We start from the raw sequence: 26,579 nt of genomic DNA on the forward strand, positions 1-26,579 counted from the left end.
ACGCTTTCTGGAGCAAAAAGGCCTACAAACTTGATCGTATTGTAGCAGAGCCCAATAGTCGTATCTTGTACTTCTTCAAAGGAAGTCCTAAGCGTAGTTTGTTTTGGGAGAACTGATGCTGGTCCAAGAGGATGTAAAAGTCCCTCAGGATAATGTATCACAGATTTGCGATAACATTTTTTTGATTCGCCTAAAGTCACAAAAGCGTCTATTCTTCAACACTAGTTCTTCCAAGTTATGCAAGTCATCACAAGTAGGTTCGATAAGTCCAAAGTCACATATCCCTTTACACGCACTGCTCTTTTAAATCTGTGAAAGGCATATATGTCGTTAGGATTGTTATTTCAAAAAAATCAAGCCGTCATTCCAAAGCGAGGCTCTCTCAAAGTAAGTAAAGTTCCGTTGAGTCGTTGAATAATGTGGTGAAAGTGTTGCTTGTTCTCGACTTCAAGAATATCCAGAACACGCTCGCAAAGATGGCTATATCAGGGTCTTTTAATACAACATCTACCGTCAATTGTTTAAAGTTTAGTATACTAAGGAAGCACATCTTGTGTGTTGCCGCAGCCTAATATTCTAAACTACAAAGTTGCTTGCTTAAAATGCTTAATTACGCAGCGCCGAGTTAGCACACGGCATGTTGGCACACGGCAAATGCTGAAGTGAATGCTAAGGTAATTTGAAAGTCCAAATGTTGCTGAATCAAATTTTTTCTTCGCAATCTATAGAATCCTTCAATTGCATTAAATCTATCGTATCAATAAAATTCATATCATTATTTTTGCGGGATGAAATTGTGGATTGACTTGGCGAATCATGAAAAAGAAAATTCACGTCTACATTTCTTTGTCGACTTGAAATGGTAAAAAATGCTGACGTGAAACAATACAAAATTTTAATTAGAAGCGCTGCTGAGTGGAGAGAAATAAAATCGGACGTCTTTGCTACCATCGAAGTTCTTGGTTATATGCAGAGTGGTACTATTCAACAGTCTCTGGGAAGGTCTTACACTACCATAAAGCATATGGTCAGGCGCGTCTTGGAAATCCACAGAAAGCGCATGTCTCTTGAGCTATGATTACCGTCGAGTCGGAATTAATAACTTGCTACGATTATATGCAGGCAAAATATTATAGCTAGATTTAACTCTACTAAATATCACTTTTACAAGGATATAGCCACCGATGTAGTGACACGCTTCTTCGATAAAAGGGGATATAGCAAAGAGAACGCAAAGCCACTTGCGATCGGTAATAACAAGAAAGATGTGAGTTTGATGATGGACGAACTGTGCAGAAAAATCATGACAGAGTTTGTGGCACTGGGGGCAAAAGCGTATGCCTACTAGAGTCTTACAGAGACGAGAGTTCATCAAAAAGCAAAGGGTGTGGAGAAATGCGTCACGGAGAATTCTATTCCGTTTGGTGTCAACAAGCGATTTCTAGAGGAAGGTATTGATTACACGCTAGTCAGGTGCTTGTCCAGCAGAAAATGTGTCAACTCTACTAATAAGCTGGCGCTAAACGAATCTGATGACAACAGGTTCATACAACAGGTTCATAATAAATATTGCATAAAAATTAAATAATACATAGGGTAATATTTACAAACATCTTAGCCTAACTTTGCCTACTAGCATGTAGAAACTAGGATGCCGAAGATGCGAGTAATATCATTGGTATTTCTGTTGGTTTTTCAACACCTTTCGGTTAGTGGTTACCTATATAATACTGTAAAGTTTCACTTCAAGTTCGCTAATATGCTTCAGATTTCATAGAAAGTGAAGAAGATGCTTAAGTTTGTTGGAGGTTAAACTGTTGACTAGAAAAATATAAACAGTATATGGATTTGTGTTTTAATTGATAAGCAATAAAATAAAAGAATTCAAAATTAAACACGACTTACATAAATGTCTTAACATAATAAATCAACCGCTCATTTTACAATGCAATTTCTTGGAGATACCCAATTGTTTTTAAAAAAAATACATCCAACTCAACTCGCTCAAATGACAGGCTATTATAAACTGTTTTTTTTTTTTTGAAAATTACATCAAAATCACCTCACCCAAATTTCGTACAAGTCATTTGCCATATAATCTCCTGGCTCGTCAAGGCATCCAAAGATTCCATCACCAGCGCTGAATGTTATATTTCCGCCTGGTCCAAATTTTATAATTTCTCTGTAGTTTCGGGATTCATATGGCACCGCGGTAGATGACAGTGACTTGTTAACGACATAGTGACACTCAACTGGGATGTTTTTGTATTTAATTGAATTGCAAGATCGTGGTAATTCATTTGTTTCACCGATCAAATACTTTAGCATTTCGATTGACTGATCCTTGTGGTTCCCCTCAATATTTTTCACATTGCTATTGTTTCTTTGGCAAACCCAACGAAACTTTTTGAAGCCAATTAGTTTGTAGAGCATGTTTAACACCGTCGTTGTAACTCTGAAGTTGGTTGCACGCAGATTTCCCAATTTAGTGACAGTATGATGGTTTGTAGAACCATTTTGTGACGATGCAATGTTGAGGATTCTTATCCATCCACCTGACAAAAAGAAAAATTTCATATATATGGCAGTGGAAAGTTGAAATTTTTATCAATTAAATTATAACATACCCTGACAGGCAACTTTAAGCTTTCTCATATCCCTCCAAGGGTATATGTCGTAATAGCCGATGTTTTCATCGGAAATTTTAAAATTTTCTCTCAAAGTCTCGCAGGAAGCCCTTATACCTTGCGAAATTTCTAAAAATATATATCAAATTAAAGAAGAAGCAGCTTAAAAAGTATCAGCAACAAGATTAATTTTTTGTGGTTATCCTGTGACTATCTAAACTTGTTAAGAATGAACTATCAGCAACAAAAAATAATTCTTCTCTTGATCAAAAGTATTGAGAAATTAAGCATATTGAAATAGTGAATAATAAAATAGTCTAGCTCAAACAGGTAATAGTAAAGCTTACCAGTTGGTATTGGCGTCTTGGCCGCATCTGAATCTATATGAATGAATAAAAGTTTATTAGAAGTCAAATAAAATCTGAATTTAACACCATTTATTTATGTTCTAAATATAGTAGAATTACCTTACTTATTGAAAATGTGTTCAGTGTAAAATAATACGTTAGTAATTTTTACATCTAATCCTTTTTTTGACTCATTCTTAAAGTTCTAAGGTCATGCCATACAGCAGATAATTTATATGTGTTGGTATATCTGTTGGTAGGAAATGCTATCAATTAGTGATTTATTTTTGTTTGCACTAATAAAAAATTATGTTGCATATAAATAACTTTTAAGATGATTAGGTGGTATGCTTTTGTTGCTACGAAAGAAATACACGTTTTTAATTTCTAGGGAGAATCGGTTTTTTATGATATTTCTTCAATGTTTATGTGCATATCCTTGGTAATTGAAATGGTATAGCCAACACATGTATAGAGATATATAAGTCTATTAAGTATTTAGAGGTCTATTTAAAATGAAGAAATTATAAATTAGTGATGTGTTTTGCTGTCAGTGAAGTAAACAGAATATTTTCAATAAAATCCTGAGAAATTGTCAATAATATGGATAAGGTTTTTTAAATTATTGTAAGCATTGCGTTTAAACCTACCAGTGAGGTTGCAATGAGCGCCATAATAAGGTGGAAAGCACCAATCACAATAGTAGGTGTTGTTATCAAAGTTTGGAAAGCACACACTTCCATGTTCACAAATAAACGGATTCAATGTACACATATTCTAAATATAAAAGGAACTGTCATTTTAAGAACAAAAAACACATACTGCCAAGAAAACATACTCTATAGGGGTGGGAGAGTTTTAGTTGCCATTAATTAATAACCGTGTTCGAACTGATAGTACGTATCCTATTAATAATGGTAATTTTTGTTTAAGAATTTTTTTTTACTTATTAAAATGTTGTTTAAATATCAAATGGTAACTGTTTTAAAGCTGTTTCCCACTTACCTGCATTTCATAATGGTCGTAGAAATAATTTTTATGTATATAATAATGGTTAGTAGCCAGAGTTCCATCTAAAAGGGCACAATTTACATGTCCGGTTCTCTGTGCGGAGAAACTTCTACACATCAAATTTGTCATACATTTAGCTGCGCATGCCAAAACACTCTCAACCCGGTCAACCCAAATGGAAAAATGCGAGTGGAAATGTGGAATTTTCCTAAAGTTGGCCGTTCTTGTGATTATTGTACCATTGTTTGGAAGTTGCGTTACACTAACATCCACGTGAGCGTTAATTACGCACTTTACAAAAAGTGAATATCCAATTAATATCGAGAACATTTTAGTGAAACGTCCACTGCCCGTGAATTTCTGAGCGAAATGAGAAAAAATAAAATACTCATGACCTTTCTGAACGCTGTGTTGATAAATTTCAACATACAATTGAAATGAAATTAGCCACAATAACCGCTGTATGTATTAGTAAACTTGTCAAACCTGTTTGAATTAATAAAATTAAAAATTGTAAATATAAAATTGTAAATTCATCATTTAATATGTTCTTTCACATAATCAACAATATATCGTAAGATTTTTAATGAATTGTACAAATTGTATTGGTGATTTGTTTTGAAGGTTGTTTAGGGTTATGACTTCCTAGCTGTGAAAATATTGGTGACCTTGTCGTTATCTTCCTTACATAAATTGTATTAAAATTTAATTATTCAGAAAAACTCACACAGCTGTGAATGTTAAACCTTGTGAAAGCTGATTGTGTCAAACGCGAATTTAATTGAATACCTTAATGGAATAAATTTTAGCGAATTTTTGTGCTTTTCGCGAAATGCCTTAATTACCACTTTCGTTGTTTTCAAAAATATCTTCTTCTTAAAAGCTTGTTTAGCAAAGTTTGTGGATAAAAAGTCGCTGTTTTCATAAATTCACCAATGTTAACGACGGTCACATTTTTTTATATACCTTAATTTTTTTCTTTTGCTGACATTGCATTAGCTGTAGAAGTTAGAAATTTATCACCCAGTGACTTCCTGCCCATAGCCGTGAACTCTTAGTTCATTGACAAGGATAGCAATATTCCTATAAAGAAAAGCGTGCTGTTAAAGCAAAACGTATATCATGCGAACACTGGCCGTTTGTAAAACGAAACTATCACGACTTTTATTTGAGCAGTTATATCCGGACTCAAAAAAAGTGTCCGGATTCAAAGAAAGTGTCCGGATTCAAAGAAAGTATCCGGATTCAAAAAAAGTATCCGGATTCAAAGAAAGTATCCGGATTCAAAGAAAGTATCTGGATTCAAAGAAAGTATCTGGATTAAAACAAAAACGTTATAGTTTTAAAACGAAAAACTCGTATATAAAAACGCATAAGTTTTTATGGTGTTTACACTTGCAGAGTTATAGCAGGTTGATTTTTATTCGACATGTTATACTATGCTGAACAACAATCGATAAAAAATATCCTTAAACATGCGGAAATTTTCCATCCAATCTGAACAGGTATTTTATTGTCAACAAACTGTATCCACCAGTTACTAGTTCTCCCTTCCTTACCCAGCAAGATGGGATTCCGCTTTTTCTTTGCATTGCTATTATTTGGTAATATTTTTCAAGTTGTTCTTTTCGTGCTTCACCAATAGTCTGACCATTAGAAAATGCAGGTGAATAAAGAAGCAAGCAACAACTATCACGATGTAAATACATTCATCATTTATGCTTGCTTGTAATATCTTTTTGATCATGTCTCTTGGAAAGTACTTTTTCTTTTCCAAATCACCTTTGCATTATATGCCAAAATTAATCGCATTTGCCTTATTGCCAATTTACATCATTTACATTAGAAAATTTAGACTGATTTATTCAATTTTTGCGCATTTACACGAATCTGAAAAAAATTATTTGGAAACTTTTTCGTTTTTATTTTTTACAGCTTTTATGCTGAATTCGTAAAAATTAAATCCGTATAAATTGCTATTTTTAGTAACTTGACTCATAAATGCGGATAAATTTGCTTAAGTGTAAACGCAGTCTTAGAACCATCCATTTAACTTAACGCCTAAACACGTCTTTGACAAACATGAAAAAGGCATCTTTTTGCAACGTGTTAAAGGCGCTTTAAAGACGTTTTAGAGACGTTTCAGTGGGTGCCAAAACGTCTTAAAGGCTTCTTTATTTAGTCTCTGTCAAACGTTATACTGCCAAGGCAGGACTGCTTCAAATAATTTTAACCTATGCGTATTAGGATTTTAGTAATTTTAATTCTGATGGAGATGTGACAAACCAAAACAAGAAAAAGGGTTAAGAAAATGATGATAAAGTATTTAATAGAAAATTTATATTTCTATCATTTATATAAATGACATAAATATAAATATAACAGTTTAAAAGGAATAAAATAAAATCTCTTATAAGCAACAACAAGGAAAACAAAATCATTACTTTCGGAAACTTTTCTTGTTCTAAAAAATGAATGTTCAATGAGCAAAAGATAAGCAACAATCAAGCATTTAAAACAAACCTAAGTTGCATTAACCTAAATTGTCGTTTTGCTTATATAAAAAAACGTGCTTGCATACAGTGTGATACTACAAAATTAAAATTGTTTGCTATGAACAATAACAGTTAGTATTTTTGAAGGTTATCTTAAAAAACAGCGTCATTTTATTTTCGCCAATGAGTAACATTTCGGTCTGGGCCCTGCCTGTGCACGTTGGATGATCTGTTTATTCTTTGAAGTTATATCCAAACAACCCTTTAATAAAATGCATTTCCGTCATTACATGAATATAAAGTAGCTACTGCTGTTTTTTTTTCAAGAACCAGCTTTATAGGTCTACTTTTTTAGAACATGTATCCTGCACTTGAAGTGGAAGGGATAGTGAAGCTAAATCTAAGCATATAAAGTATTATTTTCCTAAGTATTGATGAAAGCTCCCCTTGATTTAAAAATGGCTTAAAATAAGTCGTAAGCATAACGGAGATAGGGAAATGTTCCTTCTGGCACAGTCGCGTGCGCGTACAACAGTGACGTCACGGCAAGTCACAGCACAGTCCTATTAATCCAGCACTATCCGATACCATCCCATAGTGATCCACACAATTCAAGGACCTATTACTTAAGTATGATGACGTCATCTGTAGAATAAAAGATCCCTTAAAATTTCTAGCATAATTTACCATAATATTCTACGCACATAAGGGAATTTCCCTATTATACAAAAATGAGTAAGGGGAAATTCCCGAAGAGAATTAACTGTGTTAGTTTTGAGCAGAATGAAATACTCCAAAAATGGTAAAAACCATATTAATAAAAGAGAAATGGATTCACGCACTGTAAAAGAATTACGAGATATCGCAAAAACCCGTGAACTTAAAGGGTATTATAGACTAAGTAAAGCTGAATTGGTTTCCATATTAGAGGACGATATCGCGGGCCAGGAAAATTGGATCAAGCCATTGGGGAGTGTCCCCTTATGCTCGGGTATGTACTGGACCGGCTCAAAATGCAAGACATGTGCAATAGGGTAGTTGCAATGTATCCCCGCATACTGAGGTATATATATTGTTCAACAGAGCCGTTGAACAAAATCCCCTCGCATTTGCATATATACTGTCAAAATTCAAGACGCAGGACATGTGCAATAGGGCTATTGAAATATAACCCCCGGTGCTCAAACATGTACCAGATCAATTCAAGACGCAAGACATGTGCAACAAGACTGTTGAAGGGGATCCCAGGATGCTAGAGCATGTACCAGGTCATTTCAAAACGCAGAACATGTGCAATGAGGCTGTTGAAAAGAATCCCCGCATGCTCGAGTATATACCGGACTGGTTTGTCACCCGGGACATATTGAAAAATATAAAAATTTGGGCCGAGTGGCGGAAGGAATATCAACAGAAAAAAGCCAAGAAGGCTAAATTTAAGGAGGAGCTAGCTCCAATAACATGGCATCGATTGGTGCTTTTCAGAAGATGAAAAGGTAGATCTTGAAAAGTTGTGGGGGTTAACCTGAAACGTTATTTTGCAGGAACATTTTTGTGAGATAAAACTACTAATAAAGATTAGTTTCAAGACACAAGACATGCGCAACAAAGCCGTCGAAAAGGATCCATGGCTACTAATGCCTGTACCGGACCGACTCAAGACGAGAGACATGTGTAACAAGGTTGTTGAAAAAAATCACTGGGTGCTTATACATGTCCCCGACCAGTTCAAAACGCAGGAGATGTGTAATGGGGCCGTTGAAAAGAATCCACGCATGCTCCAATATATATCGAATCGTTTCAAAACGCAGGAGGTGTGCAACAAAGCCGTTGAAAAAGATTGTGAGGTACTCGAATATGTGTAATGATAAAATGTGTAATAACTGTCAATATAGCTTACAAAGTGTGTTATTCATGACCTTCCTTACCGCCATTGGTCTATCTAATAAATGAATGAACAATGTAACGACTGTGAAGGGTACTCGATGCGTACGACAGGTGTACCTGTGGTCGAAGGTTCCTGGTAAAGGGTAAAATGTTGTGCTGGCATTACTTTAATGTATATGTCACATACAATGAGGGTGATTGCCTATGTACAATGGCATACAATTTAATAAAACAGGATGCTAAAATTTAAGAATAAGCTCGTCGGCCGAAAACTATTCTACTCATTTGCTGCTAAGTTTACAGACATCGACGAAATCAACGTGGAATACTTAACGGTATCAGATGCCATCCCTGCTAATGGAGGTAAGGATCAAAGGTACATAGTAGGGTACACAAGATCTCGTGGTTGCCCTGGGGTGAAAACACCTAAAATCTGGTCCGCGCATGGGGACACCCGGTACAACGCCAACGCAGTACCATTAATGAGTCTCCATTTTGAAGAGTACCCCGATTGGGTTGTGAAATATCGACAAATATGGCAAAAAAAATCGAAGAGTTAATATCCGAGAAATTGACGACAGGCCCTGTGAAAAAGGACCATTACGTGAACGCCAAGCTCAAATACTACCAGGATGCAATTACCACGAAATTTATGATATGCCGGTACCCTATGATGAGCCCTGCCAAGCTAGTGTAATTCTGACCATTTCGTCGGTATATGTACATATTGCGTGCGTCTCGCTACTTGCGCAACTAAGCTACCTTTTTGCGTGACAGACAGACGGACGGACAGACGTATACGGGCATTATAATATAGTTATTAAACATTTCGGAGAAAAAAAGTATTATTTTTAACGTTCTACTTATATTGTTGTACAATCCATGTTGCTGTGCAGAAACAGTAAATATTTCGCAATGCAGTTAATATCCAAAAATGTGTCGCAATGTAAAAACTACCTCTGTTTTTTATATAAAATATGCTTAATAGGAATATGATGCTACTAATCAAGAATAAACCTCTCTGGCTGATTTTCCATAATTACTTATTACTATTAAGTTATTTTGTTTACAACTGTGAATTTAAACATAACAAAACATTAACATCAGACGTGTCGTCTTCTTCAATTACTATGTCAATGTCTGTGTCTAGATCTTCTAACAAGTTTCAGCCTGGACATTCAAGTTTCAGCCTGGACATTCATATAACTTAAAAATATTTCAGCGTTTTTGAGTTTTATTCTTCTATTAAAAAAAAGTGTATGACTCACTTTTCATAGCGTCTAGATTACGATGGCCCTTATAGCTTATTTTTCTTTCAATTTAAAAACACTTCCTTTCAGTATTTTGACACTTCTATTGTGCATTTAAAACTTCTCTGCATGTGGCCTGAAACCTTTTCTTCACAAGTGAAAAAAAATAATCTTGTCCATAAGTTTGGACCCGTGGTCCGCAAGTTTTACTTTTTGTGAGATATATACTTGGCTAACCGTACGTGTCTCACTTTGCCAACTGATTTTAACAGGTCCCAGTAACCATGAGGCAGGGATAAAAGAATATCACAAATTATTTGAGCTCAGTACTTGAGTAAATTTTAGTTGTTTATCAATAAATGACAAGGTGGGTGCCCGAGTCCTCGAAATCATAGTGTCCACCAAGCTGACTACATGTTTTTTCTTTTATAAGAACATATTTTATAAGAAAATCAGGCTAGCATTATAAGTTAAAACAAATTGACAAAATTGTTGAGAACAATAGGAAAATAAGACTAATGACCAGTCTGGTAAGAATTTTGTATTCTCATAAAAAACGTGTAAAAGAAAAAGAGTGTTGAAAAAAATAAGGGTTTATGGTTCACTAACACATACATAATTTTTTTCAGAGTTATTAATTACTAAGAACAATAGACCTTTTTTATCACCGGAAACCGGCATGTCTTTTTCAAAAATGTGAGTTACTTAAATTTAGATCAATCAATATTGCGGACCAGAATCTGGTCTGCGAATTTTTTAAGTTCATTAAAGAGAAGTATTTCGAACGAAAGAGAAGTTATCGAAGAAGAGAAGTGTTATGGGCAATCTTACTAGATATTTTAATCTGTCGTTGTAGTTAAAACAGTCCATGCTATTCCACTGTTAGATATACTATTAATACTATGCCTATGACTGTAAACACTGAAATATTGGAATTGACCGTTATATATATATAATCAAGTAATAAATATATATGCTCACCTGTGAAATATATAGTATAAAAGTATATACGGCATGGAAAATATATGCTACTAAATTCCAAATAACTAATTTTAATGTATATATGTATATAAACTTTTTTTCTGTGCATCAACTTTAAAGACGAAATAACAGGAAAAATTACAAATATGTTTTCTTGTAATAATAGCATCCTTATATATCACAAAAATAATATGGCAAAAAAAATTTTATTTTTTATGTCAAGGTTTCCCCAAAAAGCAATATCACATTAACAGTAGCCGCTATTTCCGAACAAAAGCCAACTTGGTTCGCATATACTTATTGATTTGTTAAGTCACACGGCGTATAGATTAACAAGATTTGTAAGATGATTTGAAATTATACGTCGAAGGTTTTGAGTGATAAAGAGAATTAAATTATTTGTACTGTTGCAAATGTAAAAATTAAAGAGGACGCCAAAGAAAGCAGTAAAGGAGCCTGCCACAAAGCAAGCCTCGGCTAAGAAAAACACAGGAAAATTTTAAATTGAGTCTTTTTTCAAGTGATACCGAATAGAAATTATCATGGACATTGTCAGGGCAGCGACCGTGGTATCACTTTGACATTAAAAATCTCGAGAATCAAGACTCATAAAAACATAAAAAAATACACGGCATATGTTCGTATTATGATGTTAAAGCCAAACTTATATCAATTGTTAGTTCTCCTTTAATTTTGTTGTCCCTAAGTAATTCGATTCTCTTAAAAATTCTCGCAAATTTCCAAAAATAGCTGTCAGCGATGCTGTCAAGCAGTATAAACAGGAGTGACTGTGAATGATTGTGCGGTTATTCGATTTCCAAGAACCACATGACTAATTTTATTGTTATTAAAATATTTTGCATCCAAGTCATACCGCATGATTGTCAGGGCTGGAAACCACAATAAAAAAAAATTAATCTAGCATTAACTATCTGACCAACTTCGTTCTGAGACCATTCATTTAATGGTATCAGATAGGCTAGCCCACATTATATTTAAATTGACTTTTTTGTAATTCTATCTTTTTACACACACTAGTATCACAATAACAATTTATCTTAAGAAGTCTGAGATAAATACTGGCAAACTCGTTCCCAGCGCCCTGTTGACTCTTTTTTATACCAAGATACAAGATGCCCTGGAGATGAGGCTGGAATACACATGGCCACGTTTAAGTCAATTAAAATATCTAATATATAATATATAATATGCAAAATATCCTGAAAACGTTGTTGTCTTATATTTTCCCATTTAACGCATTGGAAATCCACAAGAACATGGTAGATTAGTTTTTAATGGTTCTTTTGGTTTGGATTATTATCGCCCAAAACACGTCGTATTGCAACAAATCAGATTGAGAGTTAAAAAAGCAACCACAAAACATTAAAGCGAAATATTTTTATGCTATTTGTGTATTAAAAGTTCCATGTAACCAGCAGATGTCAATTTGGTAGTGCAAACCAAGCTTCCAATACCACATAAATCGCCAACTTCGATGTCAGGGCGTTTTGTCTCTGTATTATATCTGACATCGAGACAAAACATGACCTTCTTCGTCAGATCTTTCAATAAGCACAGCGTGATGGTAAGAGACAAATAAAGCTCCAAAAGTGATGTTTATAAATGGCCATAAATGCAAAACACGGGGAATAAACGCGTATTTATAAAAAGGAAAATAGGCGGTCATGTTAGAGATCTTTTAAATAAACCTCGAAGTCTCTCGAATGGATCACATATACCAGCGTTACTGTTTTGATCGCGTGACGAAACAACTCCAACCTCGATCCCAGGACATGTTTTCTCTTTATGCAAAAAGCCCTGGGAACGAGGTTGGAAACAACTCCAGATTTACTTTATAAGTTAAGAGTTCTGGATCAGAGAGAACTCTGGATGTGGCCCTACTACTACGAGTTTGGACCTTTTTAAAACTATTAATTTTTAATATTCATTTAATTTTAATAATCAATAACAACAAAGTCCGAACTTATTCGAAATAAACTTGTAATAGCTGCCCGAGTGTTAAAAAATACAAAAATAAAAATAATGCGCGCGCATTACGGAACGTCAATCAAAAGCTGTCTATCAAATTATTTCTTGCCTGCCTGATTGGTTTGTTAAATACATGTCACATATTTCAAAAAGTAAGCGAGACAATATCACATTACTTTCAGTTTGTTTTCTCGGAACTCGACAAAGGACGTTATTTATTTATGCTAAATTTATATAACCACCCAAAAATTAAAAAGCATTTCTTTCAAATCCAAGAAAGAAGAAAGTCGGTTGAGTTTTTTAACAAAAATAGAAAGAATTCACAACGAGAGCAAAATTTAAATGTAAGTTTTTTGTTGTTTGTTTACAAGAAAATTAATTTTTTGGCTTTAAAAATACCCATGCTGGCATAGAAAATAGTTGTTAAGACTTGATGACAAGAAAAATGGTAATCATTGTGATGTTTTCACGACAGATGTACTTTTATATATATAATTATTTTTGTACTTGTTATCTAGACTAAAACACGACAAAAATTGTTTTTGTAAAAAAATTATTTCAGCCGAAATTGCAGCTTTGTGACTGTTTACAAAACAGACTTTCAGAATATAAATTTTGTTATTTGTTATAAAATTTGTCACAACTGTTGTCAATAAAATAGAGCCAAAATTGGCATGATTTTACCCCATAATAGATCAGATAAAAAACTTTGGAAGAGCAGAAACAATTATTGTCAGATAAAGTTTTCAAAGGTTGCACCAAACATATAGTTTTCTATAAAAACACATCACAGTGGGTGTTTTATTCAGAAGTATACAGTTTTTAGGCGTTTTCGTCTACTACATACTGCACCACCGAGTCACATTCCAAATTTACCTTAATTAAATGTAGTCAGTAATTAAGTGAACAAGAAACAATCTAGAAACATATGATGTTTTTTATCTCCGATGGATTATGCAAAAAAGTTTTAAATCCAACACAAGTTTTGAGTTTGATTTGGATAAACTTTTGTTGTCATAGGTCACATAAGAAAAGAAATTTTGACAGATAAAAAATTGATAAATTTGAGGGTGTTACTAAACACCTTTCAAAGTAAATTCCCACTAAAATGAATTGTTTTTTGCTCTCTTTCAAGTTCAAAAAAATCTGGAAGAGTATAGGATTTTTTTTAAAAAAAGTGTTATGGTTACTGTAATGCAGTTGTGCAATTCAAATTAAGAAAATATCAACATTGATTTTTATATTTTATATGGAACATGCTTTTTTCACCTGCGAAATAAAATTTCCACCAAAAATTTTTTTGTACTCTGCCAAATTAAATTCCCACCAATATAATAAAATCTTTTTTTCATTTACAAAATTAAATTCCACCAACATCAATGTAACTACATTGATTATTAAACATATTTAACATTTAACATTTAAGTACAACTTTCTTATATAAAAGTTTTTTTATTTTCTACTTTTAGAACATCAAACTGAAGAAGTTCAAGCTGCAATGTAGACGGGTGTGGCGTTGAAGCATGGAAGGAAAAAGTAAGTTGTGACATATGTCAATCAAATAATAATAAACTAACCAATCATATTCAAGTTGATAGCATTTTTGTTCGTTATATAAATCTCCAACAACTTTGTTGCTAAGTAAATAATGTGACAATGCAAATAGTAATACAACAAAGAAACAATAGTTTTTTGTTTGATCACCATTACTGCTTGCAGATTATTTAATCTATATATATATATATATATATATATATATATATATATATATATATATATATATATATATATATATATATATATATATATATATATATATATATATATATATATATATATATATATATATATATATATATATATATATATATATATATATATATATATATATATATATATATATATATATATATATATATATATATATATATATATATATATATATATATATATATATATATATATATATATATATATATATATATATATATATATATATATATATATATATATATATATATATATATATATATATATATATATATATATATATATATATATATATATATATAATTTTCTTTCATTTAGTAAAGAAAAATGATTTTGTGTAACAAAAGAAACATCAAAGAATAGAGAAAAAGGTTTCTCTATTCTGTTTGTTTCAAACGATTCTTTTATCTTATTTATCAAGATAACAGAAAACAAAAAAACTAGTAAAAACAAAGCAGTTCCTAGTAAAAATAAGATAAGCCTGTTTTCAAGAAAATCATACAACTAATTTCTTAAGCCAGTAATAATATGCAGTAATCAAAAATAATGCTCTGGTTTGTTTACACAGTGCAAACAGGCAAATTGAAAAATCAGAAAAACATTTTGAGGCAAGATTTAACAAAAATTTAGTAAAAAGTAATTCAAAAATGTGAAGTACTGACCTAGTATGTCAATACCAAGCAAGATTCATTAATAATAATACTAGAATGTGTGTCTGTAGAATAACACTTAGTGAAAAGAATAATTGAAAAGATGAATGATTTTAGAGATTTTGATGACGTTCACAAATATCTATATGATAAAGATTTTTGAGTCATTTGTTTAGCCATTAATTCTATGTTGCAGACCTCAAAACACTGAAATGTTTTTCACAAATGATTACAAAGATACCGAATTTTAAACTTTTTTCAATGATGTCATTAGTCTGTCTGTTCCAAAACATGTGGTTTGACCCAGCTTTAGTAAATTGGTTCCATTGTGGTCCAGGTGGCCCTCAATCTTTGTAGTAATGACGTAATGTTTCACTGGTGCATAAACAAGACTTATTTGTTTGAATTTGTACTTATTTCAGACAGAAACAAACATGTCCTTTAGAAAGAATTTCGGCCTGCTTCGGTATTTTCAGTTACAGAGAAAATTAACTCACTAATAGCGGGTCAGGAGCATTTGGATAAAAATATGTTCTTCTTAATCAGAATTATTATTGTCGTTATAGGCTTCTCAACTTTTATGAAATTCTTGTCGTGTTATTACATCTCAACCGCACTTTATTATGGCACTCATTCAAACAAATATTTTTTTATCTTTCCAGCTCCATCATCAATTGTTTCTTTAGAGTTAAAATTAGTTAATTTTTTTATGAGTGAGCTCAAAAAATTATTCAGGAATTTGTATATCTTTTTAAAAAAAATGAATTGTTATTAACATGTATATATTTGAATATCACCTTATACATGATTTCATCAAGTAAATGTAATTGGATGTTGTATTTAACAGTTTTACTAAGGCAGATTAGGCAGTGGTTATTTATGTGACCTCTATACTGTGTTGTTTTATTGAAGTATTAAGACTACTTGATGATGTCATAATTCTACTCAATTATCCACAATTCCAAAAAACAAATAAATAAATGTAAAGATTCCTAGATAACCTTTTAAATCTTCTTCATAAATTAACTTGTTTTTTTAATGCCTATCACTTAGTAAAAATTTAACAATTATAAAAAAGTTATATCATACTGTATTAAATAACACATTTTTGTTATGGGGATTTGATCATAAATTATGGGAAAGCAATTTTCAGGCAAAGAAGTTTTTGCAAGTTCATGCATTTTCAGGAATATACCAAAGTCAGTCATTTGCAGAAATGATTTTTGACAGAAAAAAAATAAATATCTTAATCAAAAATATAAAATATTGTCTGCACAAACTGGTTAAATAGGATATGGAATGGAATGATATCATAGAAAACTTGGATGTTTGTTGGAAGACATTAAAACAACTGAAGACATTATCATTAAAATTACCTTCAACTCAACCAATAAGAAGTCATGTCTGCATAGTGTCAGTTCTTCTACAATAGTGACTATAATATATACAAACTACAAACATAAAAATGAAAATAAACGGTCTCTATAAATCTTTTTATAAATCTTATAGCATAAGTCTAGGCAATAGTTGAAGTAAAAAACCGTGTTATATGGGAGGGAGGCAGAGCATATTGAGAAGAAGAACTGAAGAGGAATGGGATGAAAAAAGCATGGCCTATTGGAAAACTGCAAACCTAGTGGTCAGCAGTTCTTAGAGGTCAGCAGTAGGAGCTAACCAAAACAAATCGGCTGCAGTGCTATTTGAGGACTTCATACTAGCTGAATTTAAACACTCATAAAACTTATGAGAAACTTAAATTTACAATATTGCACTTTTCCTTTTTCTTATGTTATGTTGGTAAATTAATTCCAACAAAAAAATTGTAAATACTTTTTTCACAAAATGAAGGAAAATATTGAATCAAAATCGTGAAAATTTCTTCCCTTAAGGCATGTTAGCCCCAGGTTGTCCCCTATTGAATATTAAGTGCATCTAAAATTAATAAAAATGTGGTAAAAAAAATTAATTAAAGAGCTATGAGGAATCTAAACATATACATTTTTCGTTCATCGAAATTAAAACATTAAAAATTATTGCAAACAAAGTGAACCATTGCCATAATTTTTAAAAAAACCTCATACTAGAAGTACAAAACTTGTGAAAATTAGTTGTAAAACAAAAACAAAAATGAAAATCTTATTACATAATTTATATAACAGAATCATACAACATGTAATAACTGTTTGAATTAAAATCATATTGATACCAAATAGACTTGGTGTTATATCACAGATTGAGTTTGTGAAAAATGCGATTTGTATTTTCCATTTATTGCTATAATTTGTGTTTAGTTGATGTCAGCAAGTATAAAAAGTTCAAACGGTTGACTCTGGTGGAAGAGATCAAGAGTATTCTTCAAAAATACCCTGATGATGGTCAAATCTTCAAGGTAAATTTCTTTAATCTTAACATTTAAAGCTCGTGTCACAAAAAAAATAATGGGTATTGTGACACAGATTTTAAATTTAATGAGTGCTATATACAAATGGTATAAGGAAATGGACACAAACATTGGGCTACAGAGAAAATGGCTTTATCGTGAAAATGAAAAAAATAATTAAGGAATAACTGACATCTGTATATTTAAAAAATCAGCAATCCTGTTTATATTGTTTTTGTATAAGACAATACCTTAATATCTATGGCACATTTGTTGTTGTGTTGTTATATTTCTTGGTAGCTTAAGACTACATATGAAAAAATCTTTTAAGTGAATTGGTGGTTATTTGTTGGATTTTTATGTCATCCGCTAAATATTACTTAAGTGTTTTGATGATTTCTTATCAGAAAAAACAAATTTAAAAACCTGGTTTTCACAAAAATGTACCAGGTGAGCAATTTTCTGATAGTTTTGGGTGACTTGAGTCTGTTTACCTGTTTACTTTGAATCTCCAGGTAAGTTATTGATTTGATTATGGGAATCTCAGGCCTATCAATATCTTTTTTATATATTTTATTTGTTTTTTTACTGTAAATAATAAGAAAGAGAACATTGATTTCCATGTGAGATATATTGATATTGCTCAGCTAGAAAAAATTTTTTGGAATTGGGGGAGCAATTAATGGCTCAGCTAGTTTCTCATTTCTCAGAATTGTGTGAGCCTTTGCGTGAGCAAGAGCAATTGCTCTGCCGTTATTGATAGGCCTGGAATCTTAAAATCATGCCTTTCAATAGTTATTTTAGGGGATTTTAGAAATTACAATATAGCATTATAACCCATCTATAAAATTTGCATACAGTAAGGAAATCGACCTTAAGGCTGAAAAATTGTGCAAAACACACTATGGCTTTTCTCGTTAAATCAGTAAAAGCATGATATAAACGGAACTTATTAAAAAACAAAAAAGAACTAAGTGTAACGCATGACAAAAATAAAGGCTGCTGTTGTTTTCAACGTAAATAATTAATATTATTTTTGCTTTATTATCTTTTAACAACTTGAACTATTCAACTTCTGACAATGCTTATGACTATTATTAACAGTTACTGACTGCTTGAAAGTGAAAGGCTGATTTGAGGTTTTAGGTTTGTTTGGTTATTTCTATTCCACTGCAGGGTCTTCTTTAAACGAAACTGTTCCAAAAAAGCCCACATTTAATCACTATCACCTGCATAATAGATACGAAAGTAAAACATCAAACCAGTCTTTTTACAAATACTGAACAGGTACAGTGAAAAAAATACATGTAAAATATACTGAAATGAGATTTATAAACTCTCCCAAGGCTTAATGTTTTAACCCTCAAGATCAATATGTATCTTCACTAACAATCAGGCACAATTCTTAATGTTCAAACCAATAATTTGTCACTTAAAACTTATTACTATAGAAAGATGTTACTGATACTCTGATAGCTGTAAAAAATCCAGGGTATAATCCAGGTGTTCTCAGTACCCGTTCTTAGTAGCGGTTATGAGGCTATTTCCCAATTAGAATTTCTTCTTAAATTAAAGCTCTATTCTCTCTAAAGAAGATCCTATACCAAATTCCCAATGGGACCCAAACAGCTATGGTTCGGAATTTTTGGATTATACCCTGAAATGCCAGTTCACAATTTGTTTTCCGAAAATTAGTATTAAGTGAACCACCATCATTACCTAAATATAAAGTTAACCAGTGTCTTTCACATAAAACATAAATTTCAATACAACATTTTTGACCTTTTGCATAAAATTACAAGGAAATTGTTAGCTATCAAAGTTAAGTACCGTAAACCACCAAAAATCACTCAGCTTTAAGCAAAATATTGAGTCAACCACTCAGAATAGCACAGACTTTTTTGAACACCTATTATCACTTGAAATCAACCACCCAAACAACATCAAACAAAATGTTACAAAAGCAGTCTGTCTTTGACCATGTTCTACAGTGTAAATGGCAATCGTGACAGTATTGATTGTAATATATCAGAATAAGGAATATTTTTACATAAAACTTTTACGTGACAATTAAATTTTACGAACATGCTTTACACTCACAAAATTAATTTTATGTGTAATCAAATTCTTGGATCGTGTTTTTTTACAAACCTTTAAAGTTTTCTAAACAAGATTAAGAGGATGGTATCAACAATTACAACTCAATTAAACTGTCAAATTATAACCGACAAAAATTTAACAAATGAGATATTTTTCAGTTGCAAAGTGGCAAACATTAATTAACGTATTATGTAACGTATTAAAATTAATTCGTTGAGATTTCTGCAAAAACTGGTGCGTTAAAATATAGATATAGATTTAAGACAGGTATTGTAAGACATCATATTCGAGGCTTTATATTTCCAAGGTGTTTTTACATCAGATAAACCAGGAATAAAAACATTACATGAATTACGTAAAAAAAACATTAAGGTTCGTAGTTTTTTGTATTAAGAAACAAAAGGAGATGTACTAAATGATTCTATTAAATATTTTTTTTGTTTAACATATTTGAGGGAAAAGATTTTAATTTAAAAGTTCTTGTTTATGCCATTTATGCTTGACAATCTCCCCAAAAAACCATTCTAAGAAATTTAAGCTATTTTACATATATATATATATATAGGTTCACTGTTCTCAGAACTGTGGGTACCTGTGATTACTATTCTCAGAAATGTAATTACCTGTGATTACTATTCTCAGAAATGTGATTACCTGTGATTACTATTCTCAGAAATGTGATTACCTGTGATTACTATTCTCAGAACTGCGATTACCTGTGATTACTATTCTCAGAAATGTGATTACCTGTGATTACTATTCTCAGAAATGTGATTACCTGTGATTACTATTCTCAGAAATGTGATTACCTGTGATTACTATTCTCAGAACTGCGATTACCTGTGATTACTATTCTCAGAAATGTGATTACCTGTGATTACTATTCTCAGAAATGTTATTACCTGTGATTACTATTCTCAGAAATGTGATTACCTGTGATTACTATTCTCAGAAATGTGATAACCTGTGATTACTATTCTCAAAACTGCGATTACGGGTAAAAGAATACCTATATATGTTTAGAACACGAGATTATTTTTGTGAATTTAATTATCCCTCTTGTCTGTGGTGTCATAGTTTTATAATTCTTGCATTTAAAACAACAAAGAGTTAAAACAGAATAAAATGCTATGTAATAGTGTAAATTGTATTTTGATCTTGTCAATCTTTAATTTGATTAACTTGCATACTGTTGAAGCTCTAAAGCAGCAATGCCAAATGGTGACTAACAATAGAAGATAAAATGTTTAAGCCATCCTAAAAAATTTCACTTGATAAATTATACTTTTATTTTTTTATAAGAAACCTGGCGAAGGGCCTAGTTCTAAAAGTTTATTATTTGTAGGCTGAAATTCCATGTTTTTAGTTCCAAAAAGTTTATTTTTTGGTTTCTTGATTTTCCTAGTATAAAAAGGGTTTCTTATATCAAGTAAATAGCTAGTTCTAAAAGTTTCTTTAATTTTTGGACTTGTTGGTTGCAAAATAAAAAAGTATAGCATTTTTCGTTTCAAAGTCTTTTTTATTAAAAGTTCTCAACAACACAACAACACAAAATATAAACAATACAACTCAAGAAGAATCAAAATGAGTGCGTGTTTTGTTGAAGGTTTATTGTGGTGTGCATTATTCTCATTGGGAACTTAGGTACAGTAACGTAATAAAACTAATTACTTCCTAGTGATGATTGTAACATCTTCTTCAATTAATTTCTAAAAATAATTAGAAACAAGTTTCCTATTTTAAAAATAGACATAGAATGTAGTAGTAAAAGTTTCTTGAAGATTCTACATGTATGTTTCTTATAAACATGTTTCTTATGTTGTGTACACGTTTTTGACTTACCTCGATACATAGATAGATATAGATAAAGAGAGGGAGTAAGGGGTGTGTAACCACAACTAACTAGTAAAACAGTGGAATTTTGGCAGAATCCAGCTGGTTAACCAAAACGGAGAAAGATATTTTTTTATGCTTTAATCTAAAAGTCCAAACCTGCTTTGATATGTAAATTCACAATTGTTGTAAGGAAGATCCTATGTTTACACTTTGTGTATTGTGTGCTTGTTGATGAAAGTGCCGCACTGTGTTTCTTGACTCTCAAAGGTAAACGGTCTTCCTTTGCATGTACGCATTTTTCAACACAGTTATTTAAACTTTAACCCTAAATTCATAACTTTTTATGTTTACTGTTATGCCTATTGTATTATTTCAAAAAATGACATATAAGTTTAAGTACAGTTATCTTTAAGTAAAAAAATGATTCGCACCTACGTAAAATTTTCTGGCATTCATAATAGCCTTAAAAATACTTGGTGTGCGCTTTCTGCTAAAGAATTACTTGGATAGATTATTTAGAATTATTTTACATGCGTGGTAATGGGAAGACCGTTAATTGCTTTGGGTTCCAGAAAAATAACACAAATTAATAGAAACAATGTATTTCTATTGGAATAAGTAGATACAGCACGTTCAGCATGCGTAGACTATTTATGGGGATTTTTGGGCAATGGGTAGGAATGAAGGTGCCTCCTTCGTGCTTCGTCATATGCAAAAATATATAATGCATATCCTGAGCGTCAGCATATGCATTATAGGCGTCTTCATGCCCTAAGCGTCAGGTGCATGAGACAGATGAAGAACTTGTGCAGCAGTGTGGGTGTTGGGTTTTTATATGCAACCATTAATAATCAAGATCTGGGTAAGGTCCAGTTCCTTTACAAGCAAGTGAGACTAATATCCCTGGCAACCTTTAAGATCAGCTCTATAGGTAGAAACCTCCCCCACTGTGCCAGGCTCTACGTGGCATCCTCAATGACTAAGGTAAACCTAATGTATACTAACTACGATGCTAAAGAACTGTACTTCTTTCAGCACAATTAACATGAGCAAAACTTGCAGTTTAGCTCCATATAATAAAATGATTTATATTTTAGCAGCTTTTGGTCGTGATTGTTATTGTGAGTTTCATCATTTTAGGAAATTGTCCAAAATGCAGATGACGCGGGTGCAACAAAACTTGTTTTTATTTATGATGAAAATGATTACCGTGGACGTGCTACAAACTGTTCGGCTCCAGGACTAGCTAAGTTACAGGTATCTTTTTTGTTCTTTGCATTTAGCAGTAACTAAAACTGTTGAATCTATTAACGTGAATTAGCAAAAAGCAACGATCGAAGTTAATCGATTTGACCAATTTACTTTACGTGGACACTTTTTAAAGGAAATATTCTTAATACCCTGAGACTACGTACCAAAACAACAGAATTCTTTAGCATTTAGTAATATTTAACATGTTTGAGAAATTCCACATGATTTTCACACTTTGGGAAGTAATCATTACAAGGATGGTTATCAAACGCGAATAAACATATTCATAATTACCTTATTCTAAGTTACTAAATAAATTGATGGTGTTAATAAATTGGGGGGATTGGAAAATGTATTGTCATTAATATTTGGGAATGATGTAAAGCATATAATGAGGGTGATATAACTTCGGTGAGAGGCAGACAAAAAATTAATATGTTGCCTTTTAATAAAATAGAGTATTGCCTGGTCACATTTTGATTCATTTCATGAAAATCAAACCGTTCCAAACTGAAAGCTAAAAACACATGGGAAGAAAATTCCCTATGTAAATATATCCTGTTTAAAAATATTTCAGGCGAGTAAAATTGTTAGAATTTCAGATCTTCTTATATTCAAATTTTGAGTTTGGTAATTTATTAAGTCCAGAATAATAGGCATGCAAGAGGATGATGCAGTAAGTAGAAGGGGTTGACAATAAATAATTGACTGAGGCTGCAGGGGGATAAAAGTTATTTTTAGCCCAATGGGTGGCAACTTGACATGAAGGTATGGCTGCGAGATTTTAGGCTGGAGCTATAACCAAGCCCACCGTATAATTTGTATCAATGTAAGGTCTAACACAAGGCCTCCAACAGTTTGGTACCATGCAATGTTTTTTCAAATTAGATTGTTAGTATTAAATAAGTTCTACAGCAATTGTTTCGAGAAGCAGTGGAGATTAAAAAAGGTGCAAGCTGTTAGTAACAAATTCACAGGGAATTAGGGCACAATTTTTAGAAGAGCTAAAAGGTATATCTAGGTGAATGTTATTAATTTTTCCTTCGCAACTAATGTCATTAGAAATTTATTTTTAGCTCATTTGTACAGTTTTTGCCAAGCTGTATCAAGCTGTGCGATAGCACAACTGTACTAGGTAGCTCAACACCTCAGCCAGGCTGATAAAAACGTTTAATTCATATGCAACACTGTATTGAACTGACTGATTCCACGCAATAAATCCTTACCAAGTCATCAGATTAACATGTTTCCTGCTTTTCTTTTCTGTTTGAATATTTGACTTATCACTTGAATTCGAGAAGAATTTGCTGTGATTCCTACCCACTTAATGTAGTGATCTTGTTGGGAAAAATGGATTTTCGCCAATGCCCTTAACGATGCTAGTCTTGGTGAGACGTCTCTACATTCATTCCGTGTGATTACTTGTTCTGTGTTTAAACAATAAAATCAGAATAAGAATATACCATTGGTCAATGAAACAACATTTGAATATAACCAGTACATTCATCACAGGTGTACTATTTGCTTCCTGTTTTGTCAACACTTACGTCAACTGATGCTTTATACACATGCCACTTTTATTTTCCTCATTGATACTCTCTTTAAGTAAAACCTGACTTTATTGAGCATATTTATGATGCTCATATACTATTTCTTGCGTGGCATATCCTCAGTCGCTTTCCAAGACATTTTTGAATGTGCAACGTAAGATGGGAAGCATAAGATTTTGATAGATTTGTACTCCATCTTTAATTCCAATATTCTTCTTCCTACTAGAGTCACGGATAACTCTATGACTCTCATTGACAATATATTTTCGTCTATCTCATGTAATGAAAGCTTCTCTGGCAAGCTTCTTTACTCTATATCTGACCATCTACCTCAATCCCATCTCTTCGCAATTCTCTCTCCAGTCAAAATAGACTTGAAATTTTCAGGAAAGATTGGAAAAGTTTTTATAGAGAAAATTTCATTCTTGATTTTCTTGAGATAAACTGGGAAGACGAGCTTTACCATCTCACAAATGTGAACCAAGCCTTTGAGATCTTTGATTCCAAGATCCAGAATTTGCTTAATCTTCATGTACCTAGTGTTAGAGTCGCTAAACGTCAACTTGAAAAGAAGTAAATCAATCTACTACTTAAAATACTTCTCCACTTACTGTAACAACATGCAAAAAATCTGGAAAGGCATCAAAGAAATTATTGGCTCTAGGTCTGGGAATTCTAGATCTGTACCATCGGTGCAAATTTATGGCAGTCTGACATCTGACCCAACACTTGTAGCAATTGGTTTCAATGATTCTTTTTACGTCTATTTCAGATTCAGTTCGCTCAAAAATTGGTCCAACTCGCTCTCACTACTCACACTACCTGAAGCAATCCAATCCTAATTCTATTTTTCTGAATCCTGTCAATCATTTTGAAGTTCTTAAAGTCATTAATTCTCTTTCTCACAATAAATCTTTAGGTGCACATAGTATTCCTTTCAAAATACTTGAACTCGTCAAGCATGACATATGCAGACCCTTATCTTTTCTCTTCAATCTTACATTTTTAACAGGATTATTTCCTTCATTGCTAAAATCTTCCAGGGTTACACCTGTTTTCAAAAATAAAGGGTCTCCTCTTGACGTCTCGAATTACAAACATATCTCACGTCTTTCCAAAATTGGGAGAATCCCTGAAAAACCGTGTTATGAATTTTCTTAACACTCATGATATTCTTTGCGATCGACAGTTCGGCTTTTGTAAATCTCATTCAACTCCTAATGCCCTTTTTAACATCACAGAACGTATTTGGCAAGCTTAGTTATTTTGGTGTGTATCTTGATTCTCACTTAACCTGGAAACTTCGTGTTTCCTTTTTAACTCCTAAGTTAGCTCGTGCCAAAGGTATTTTATCTAAACTGAGGCACTATGTTCCTTAAAATGTACATGGCATCTATCACTCTCTTTTTGATTCTCACCTCAAATACGGATGTCAACTCTTGGGCCTATCTGATAACACCACAACACATCCAGTCTTCATCTTGCAAAAGAGAACAATGCGCGTTATTACTTTCAGTGAATTTCAATCTCCTTCATCATCACTCTTTCTAAATCTTAAAGTGCTTAAAGTTTTTGACCTTGTGAAAACCTTAACATTCTTTTTATCAACAGATTTCGTAATTCTAAACTCCCTTCAAATCTCTTAAGTTTCTTCAAATTTATTAAATTAAGTCATCCTCATTGCATAAGAGGTTCGACTTTTGGATTTTTGTTAATTCCAACCTGTGGAATCCAGTGGAATCTACTTCAACGTCCCTATTCTGATAAGGACCTGAGCTCATTATCTTATGTCACTTTAAAATCTCTAGTCATTAAACACTGCCTAGGGAAATAATGAATCAGTGATTTCAACTAAATAATTGAATTATGTTTTTTTTATCAATTAATGTACTTAGGTGTCTATTCTCTTATATTAGTCAACGACTATAGGATGGTCTCCCTCCTTGTCTTTTTTTTCTTTTAAATTAATAGCTGCTTGTTTAGTGGCAAATAATTTTTTTGTAACGACCTTCGCTGTTTGTTCAGTTTCTGTAACGAGGATGCACTGTGCAGCCCTTTTCATTTTTTAGATGTGGGATATGCCATCATCAATAACTCTAATATAAAGAAAAGTTTCAATGTGAGCACTTCCATTTAGTAGCTACCTAAATGTAGAATAGGAGTGCAATATCAGTTAATTTCTTGATTGTGAAAATATAGACTTACAAAATGCTTGCTACGGTGTTGTTTTGACTGTCTTCAACAAAAACCTTTAATGCTTGTATGTTCACACCAACATATTTAAAGTTACTGTCATATTCAGATCTAATAAGGAAACTTTCTCTGTTGGGCTCAATCACGTTTATTTGAAAGTCATGCGATTTTCCCTACAGAAAATAATGAATATGTATTATAACGAGACCTTGGCGGCAGTCATTCCTATTTTAATATCATAAGAATTCGTCCAAACTGATTAAAT

At 32.3% G+C, this 26,579-nt stretch overlaps 2 protein-coding genes across 2 annotated transcripts in view; one reads left to right on the forward strand and one right to left on the reverse strand.

The window, feature by feature from the left end:
• Window positions 1-1,231: 1,231 nt before the first annotated feature.
• LOC130657662 (uncharacterized) lies at window positions 1,232-4,463 on the reverse strand. The gene is made up of 5 exons (XM_057460668.1): window positions 3,980-4,463; window positions 3,625-3,751; window positions 2,975-3,007; window positions 2,628-2,756; window positions 1,232-2,555 (listed from the first exon to the last, which is right to left on the reverse strand). Exons 1-5 carry the CDS (start codon window positions 4,313-4,315, stop codon window positions 2,059-2,061), a joined length of 1,122 nt encoding a protein of 373 aa, XP_057316651.1. The 5' UTR covers window positions 4,316-4,463; the 3' UTR covers window positions 1,232-2,058.
• An 8,348-nt stretch (window positions 4,464-12,811) lies between these two features.
• Window positions 12,812-26,579, forward strand: part of LOC130657661 (sacsin-like) — a 31,593-nt gene continuing 17,825 nt past the window's right edge. Inside the window, exons 1-4 of the mRNA XM_057460667.1 lie at window positions 12,812-12,928; window positions 14,054-14,120; window positions 17,296-17,393; window positions 22,461-22,577. Coding sequence (XP_057316650.1) covers window positions 14,108-14,120; window positions 17,296-17,393; window positions 22,461-22,577 — 228 coding nt within the window. The 5' untranslated portion in view covers window positions 12,812-12,928; window positions 14,054-14,107. The remainder of the gene's footprint in view (window positions 12,929-14,053; window positions 14,121-17,295; window positions 17,394-22,460; window positions 22,578-26,579) is intronic.

The sequence above is a fragment of the Hydractinia symbiolongicarpus genome, chromosome 9 (assembly GCF_029227915.1).
Source record: "Hydractinia symbiolongicarpus strain clone_291-10 chromosome 9, HSymV2.1, whole genome shotgun sequence".
Classification (NCBI taxonomy): Eukaryota; Metazoa; Cnidaria; class Hydrozoa; order Anthoathecata; family Hydractiniidae; genus Hydractinia; species Hydractinia symbiolongicarpus.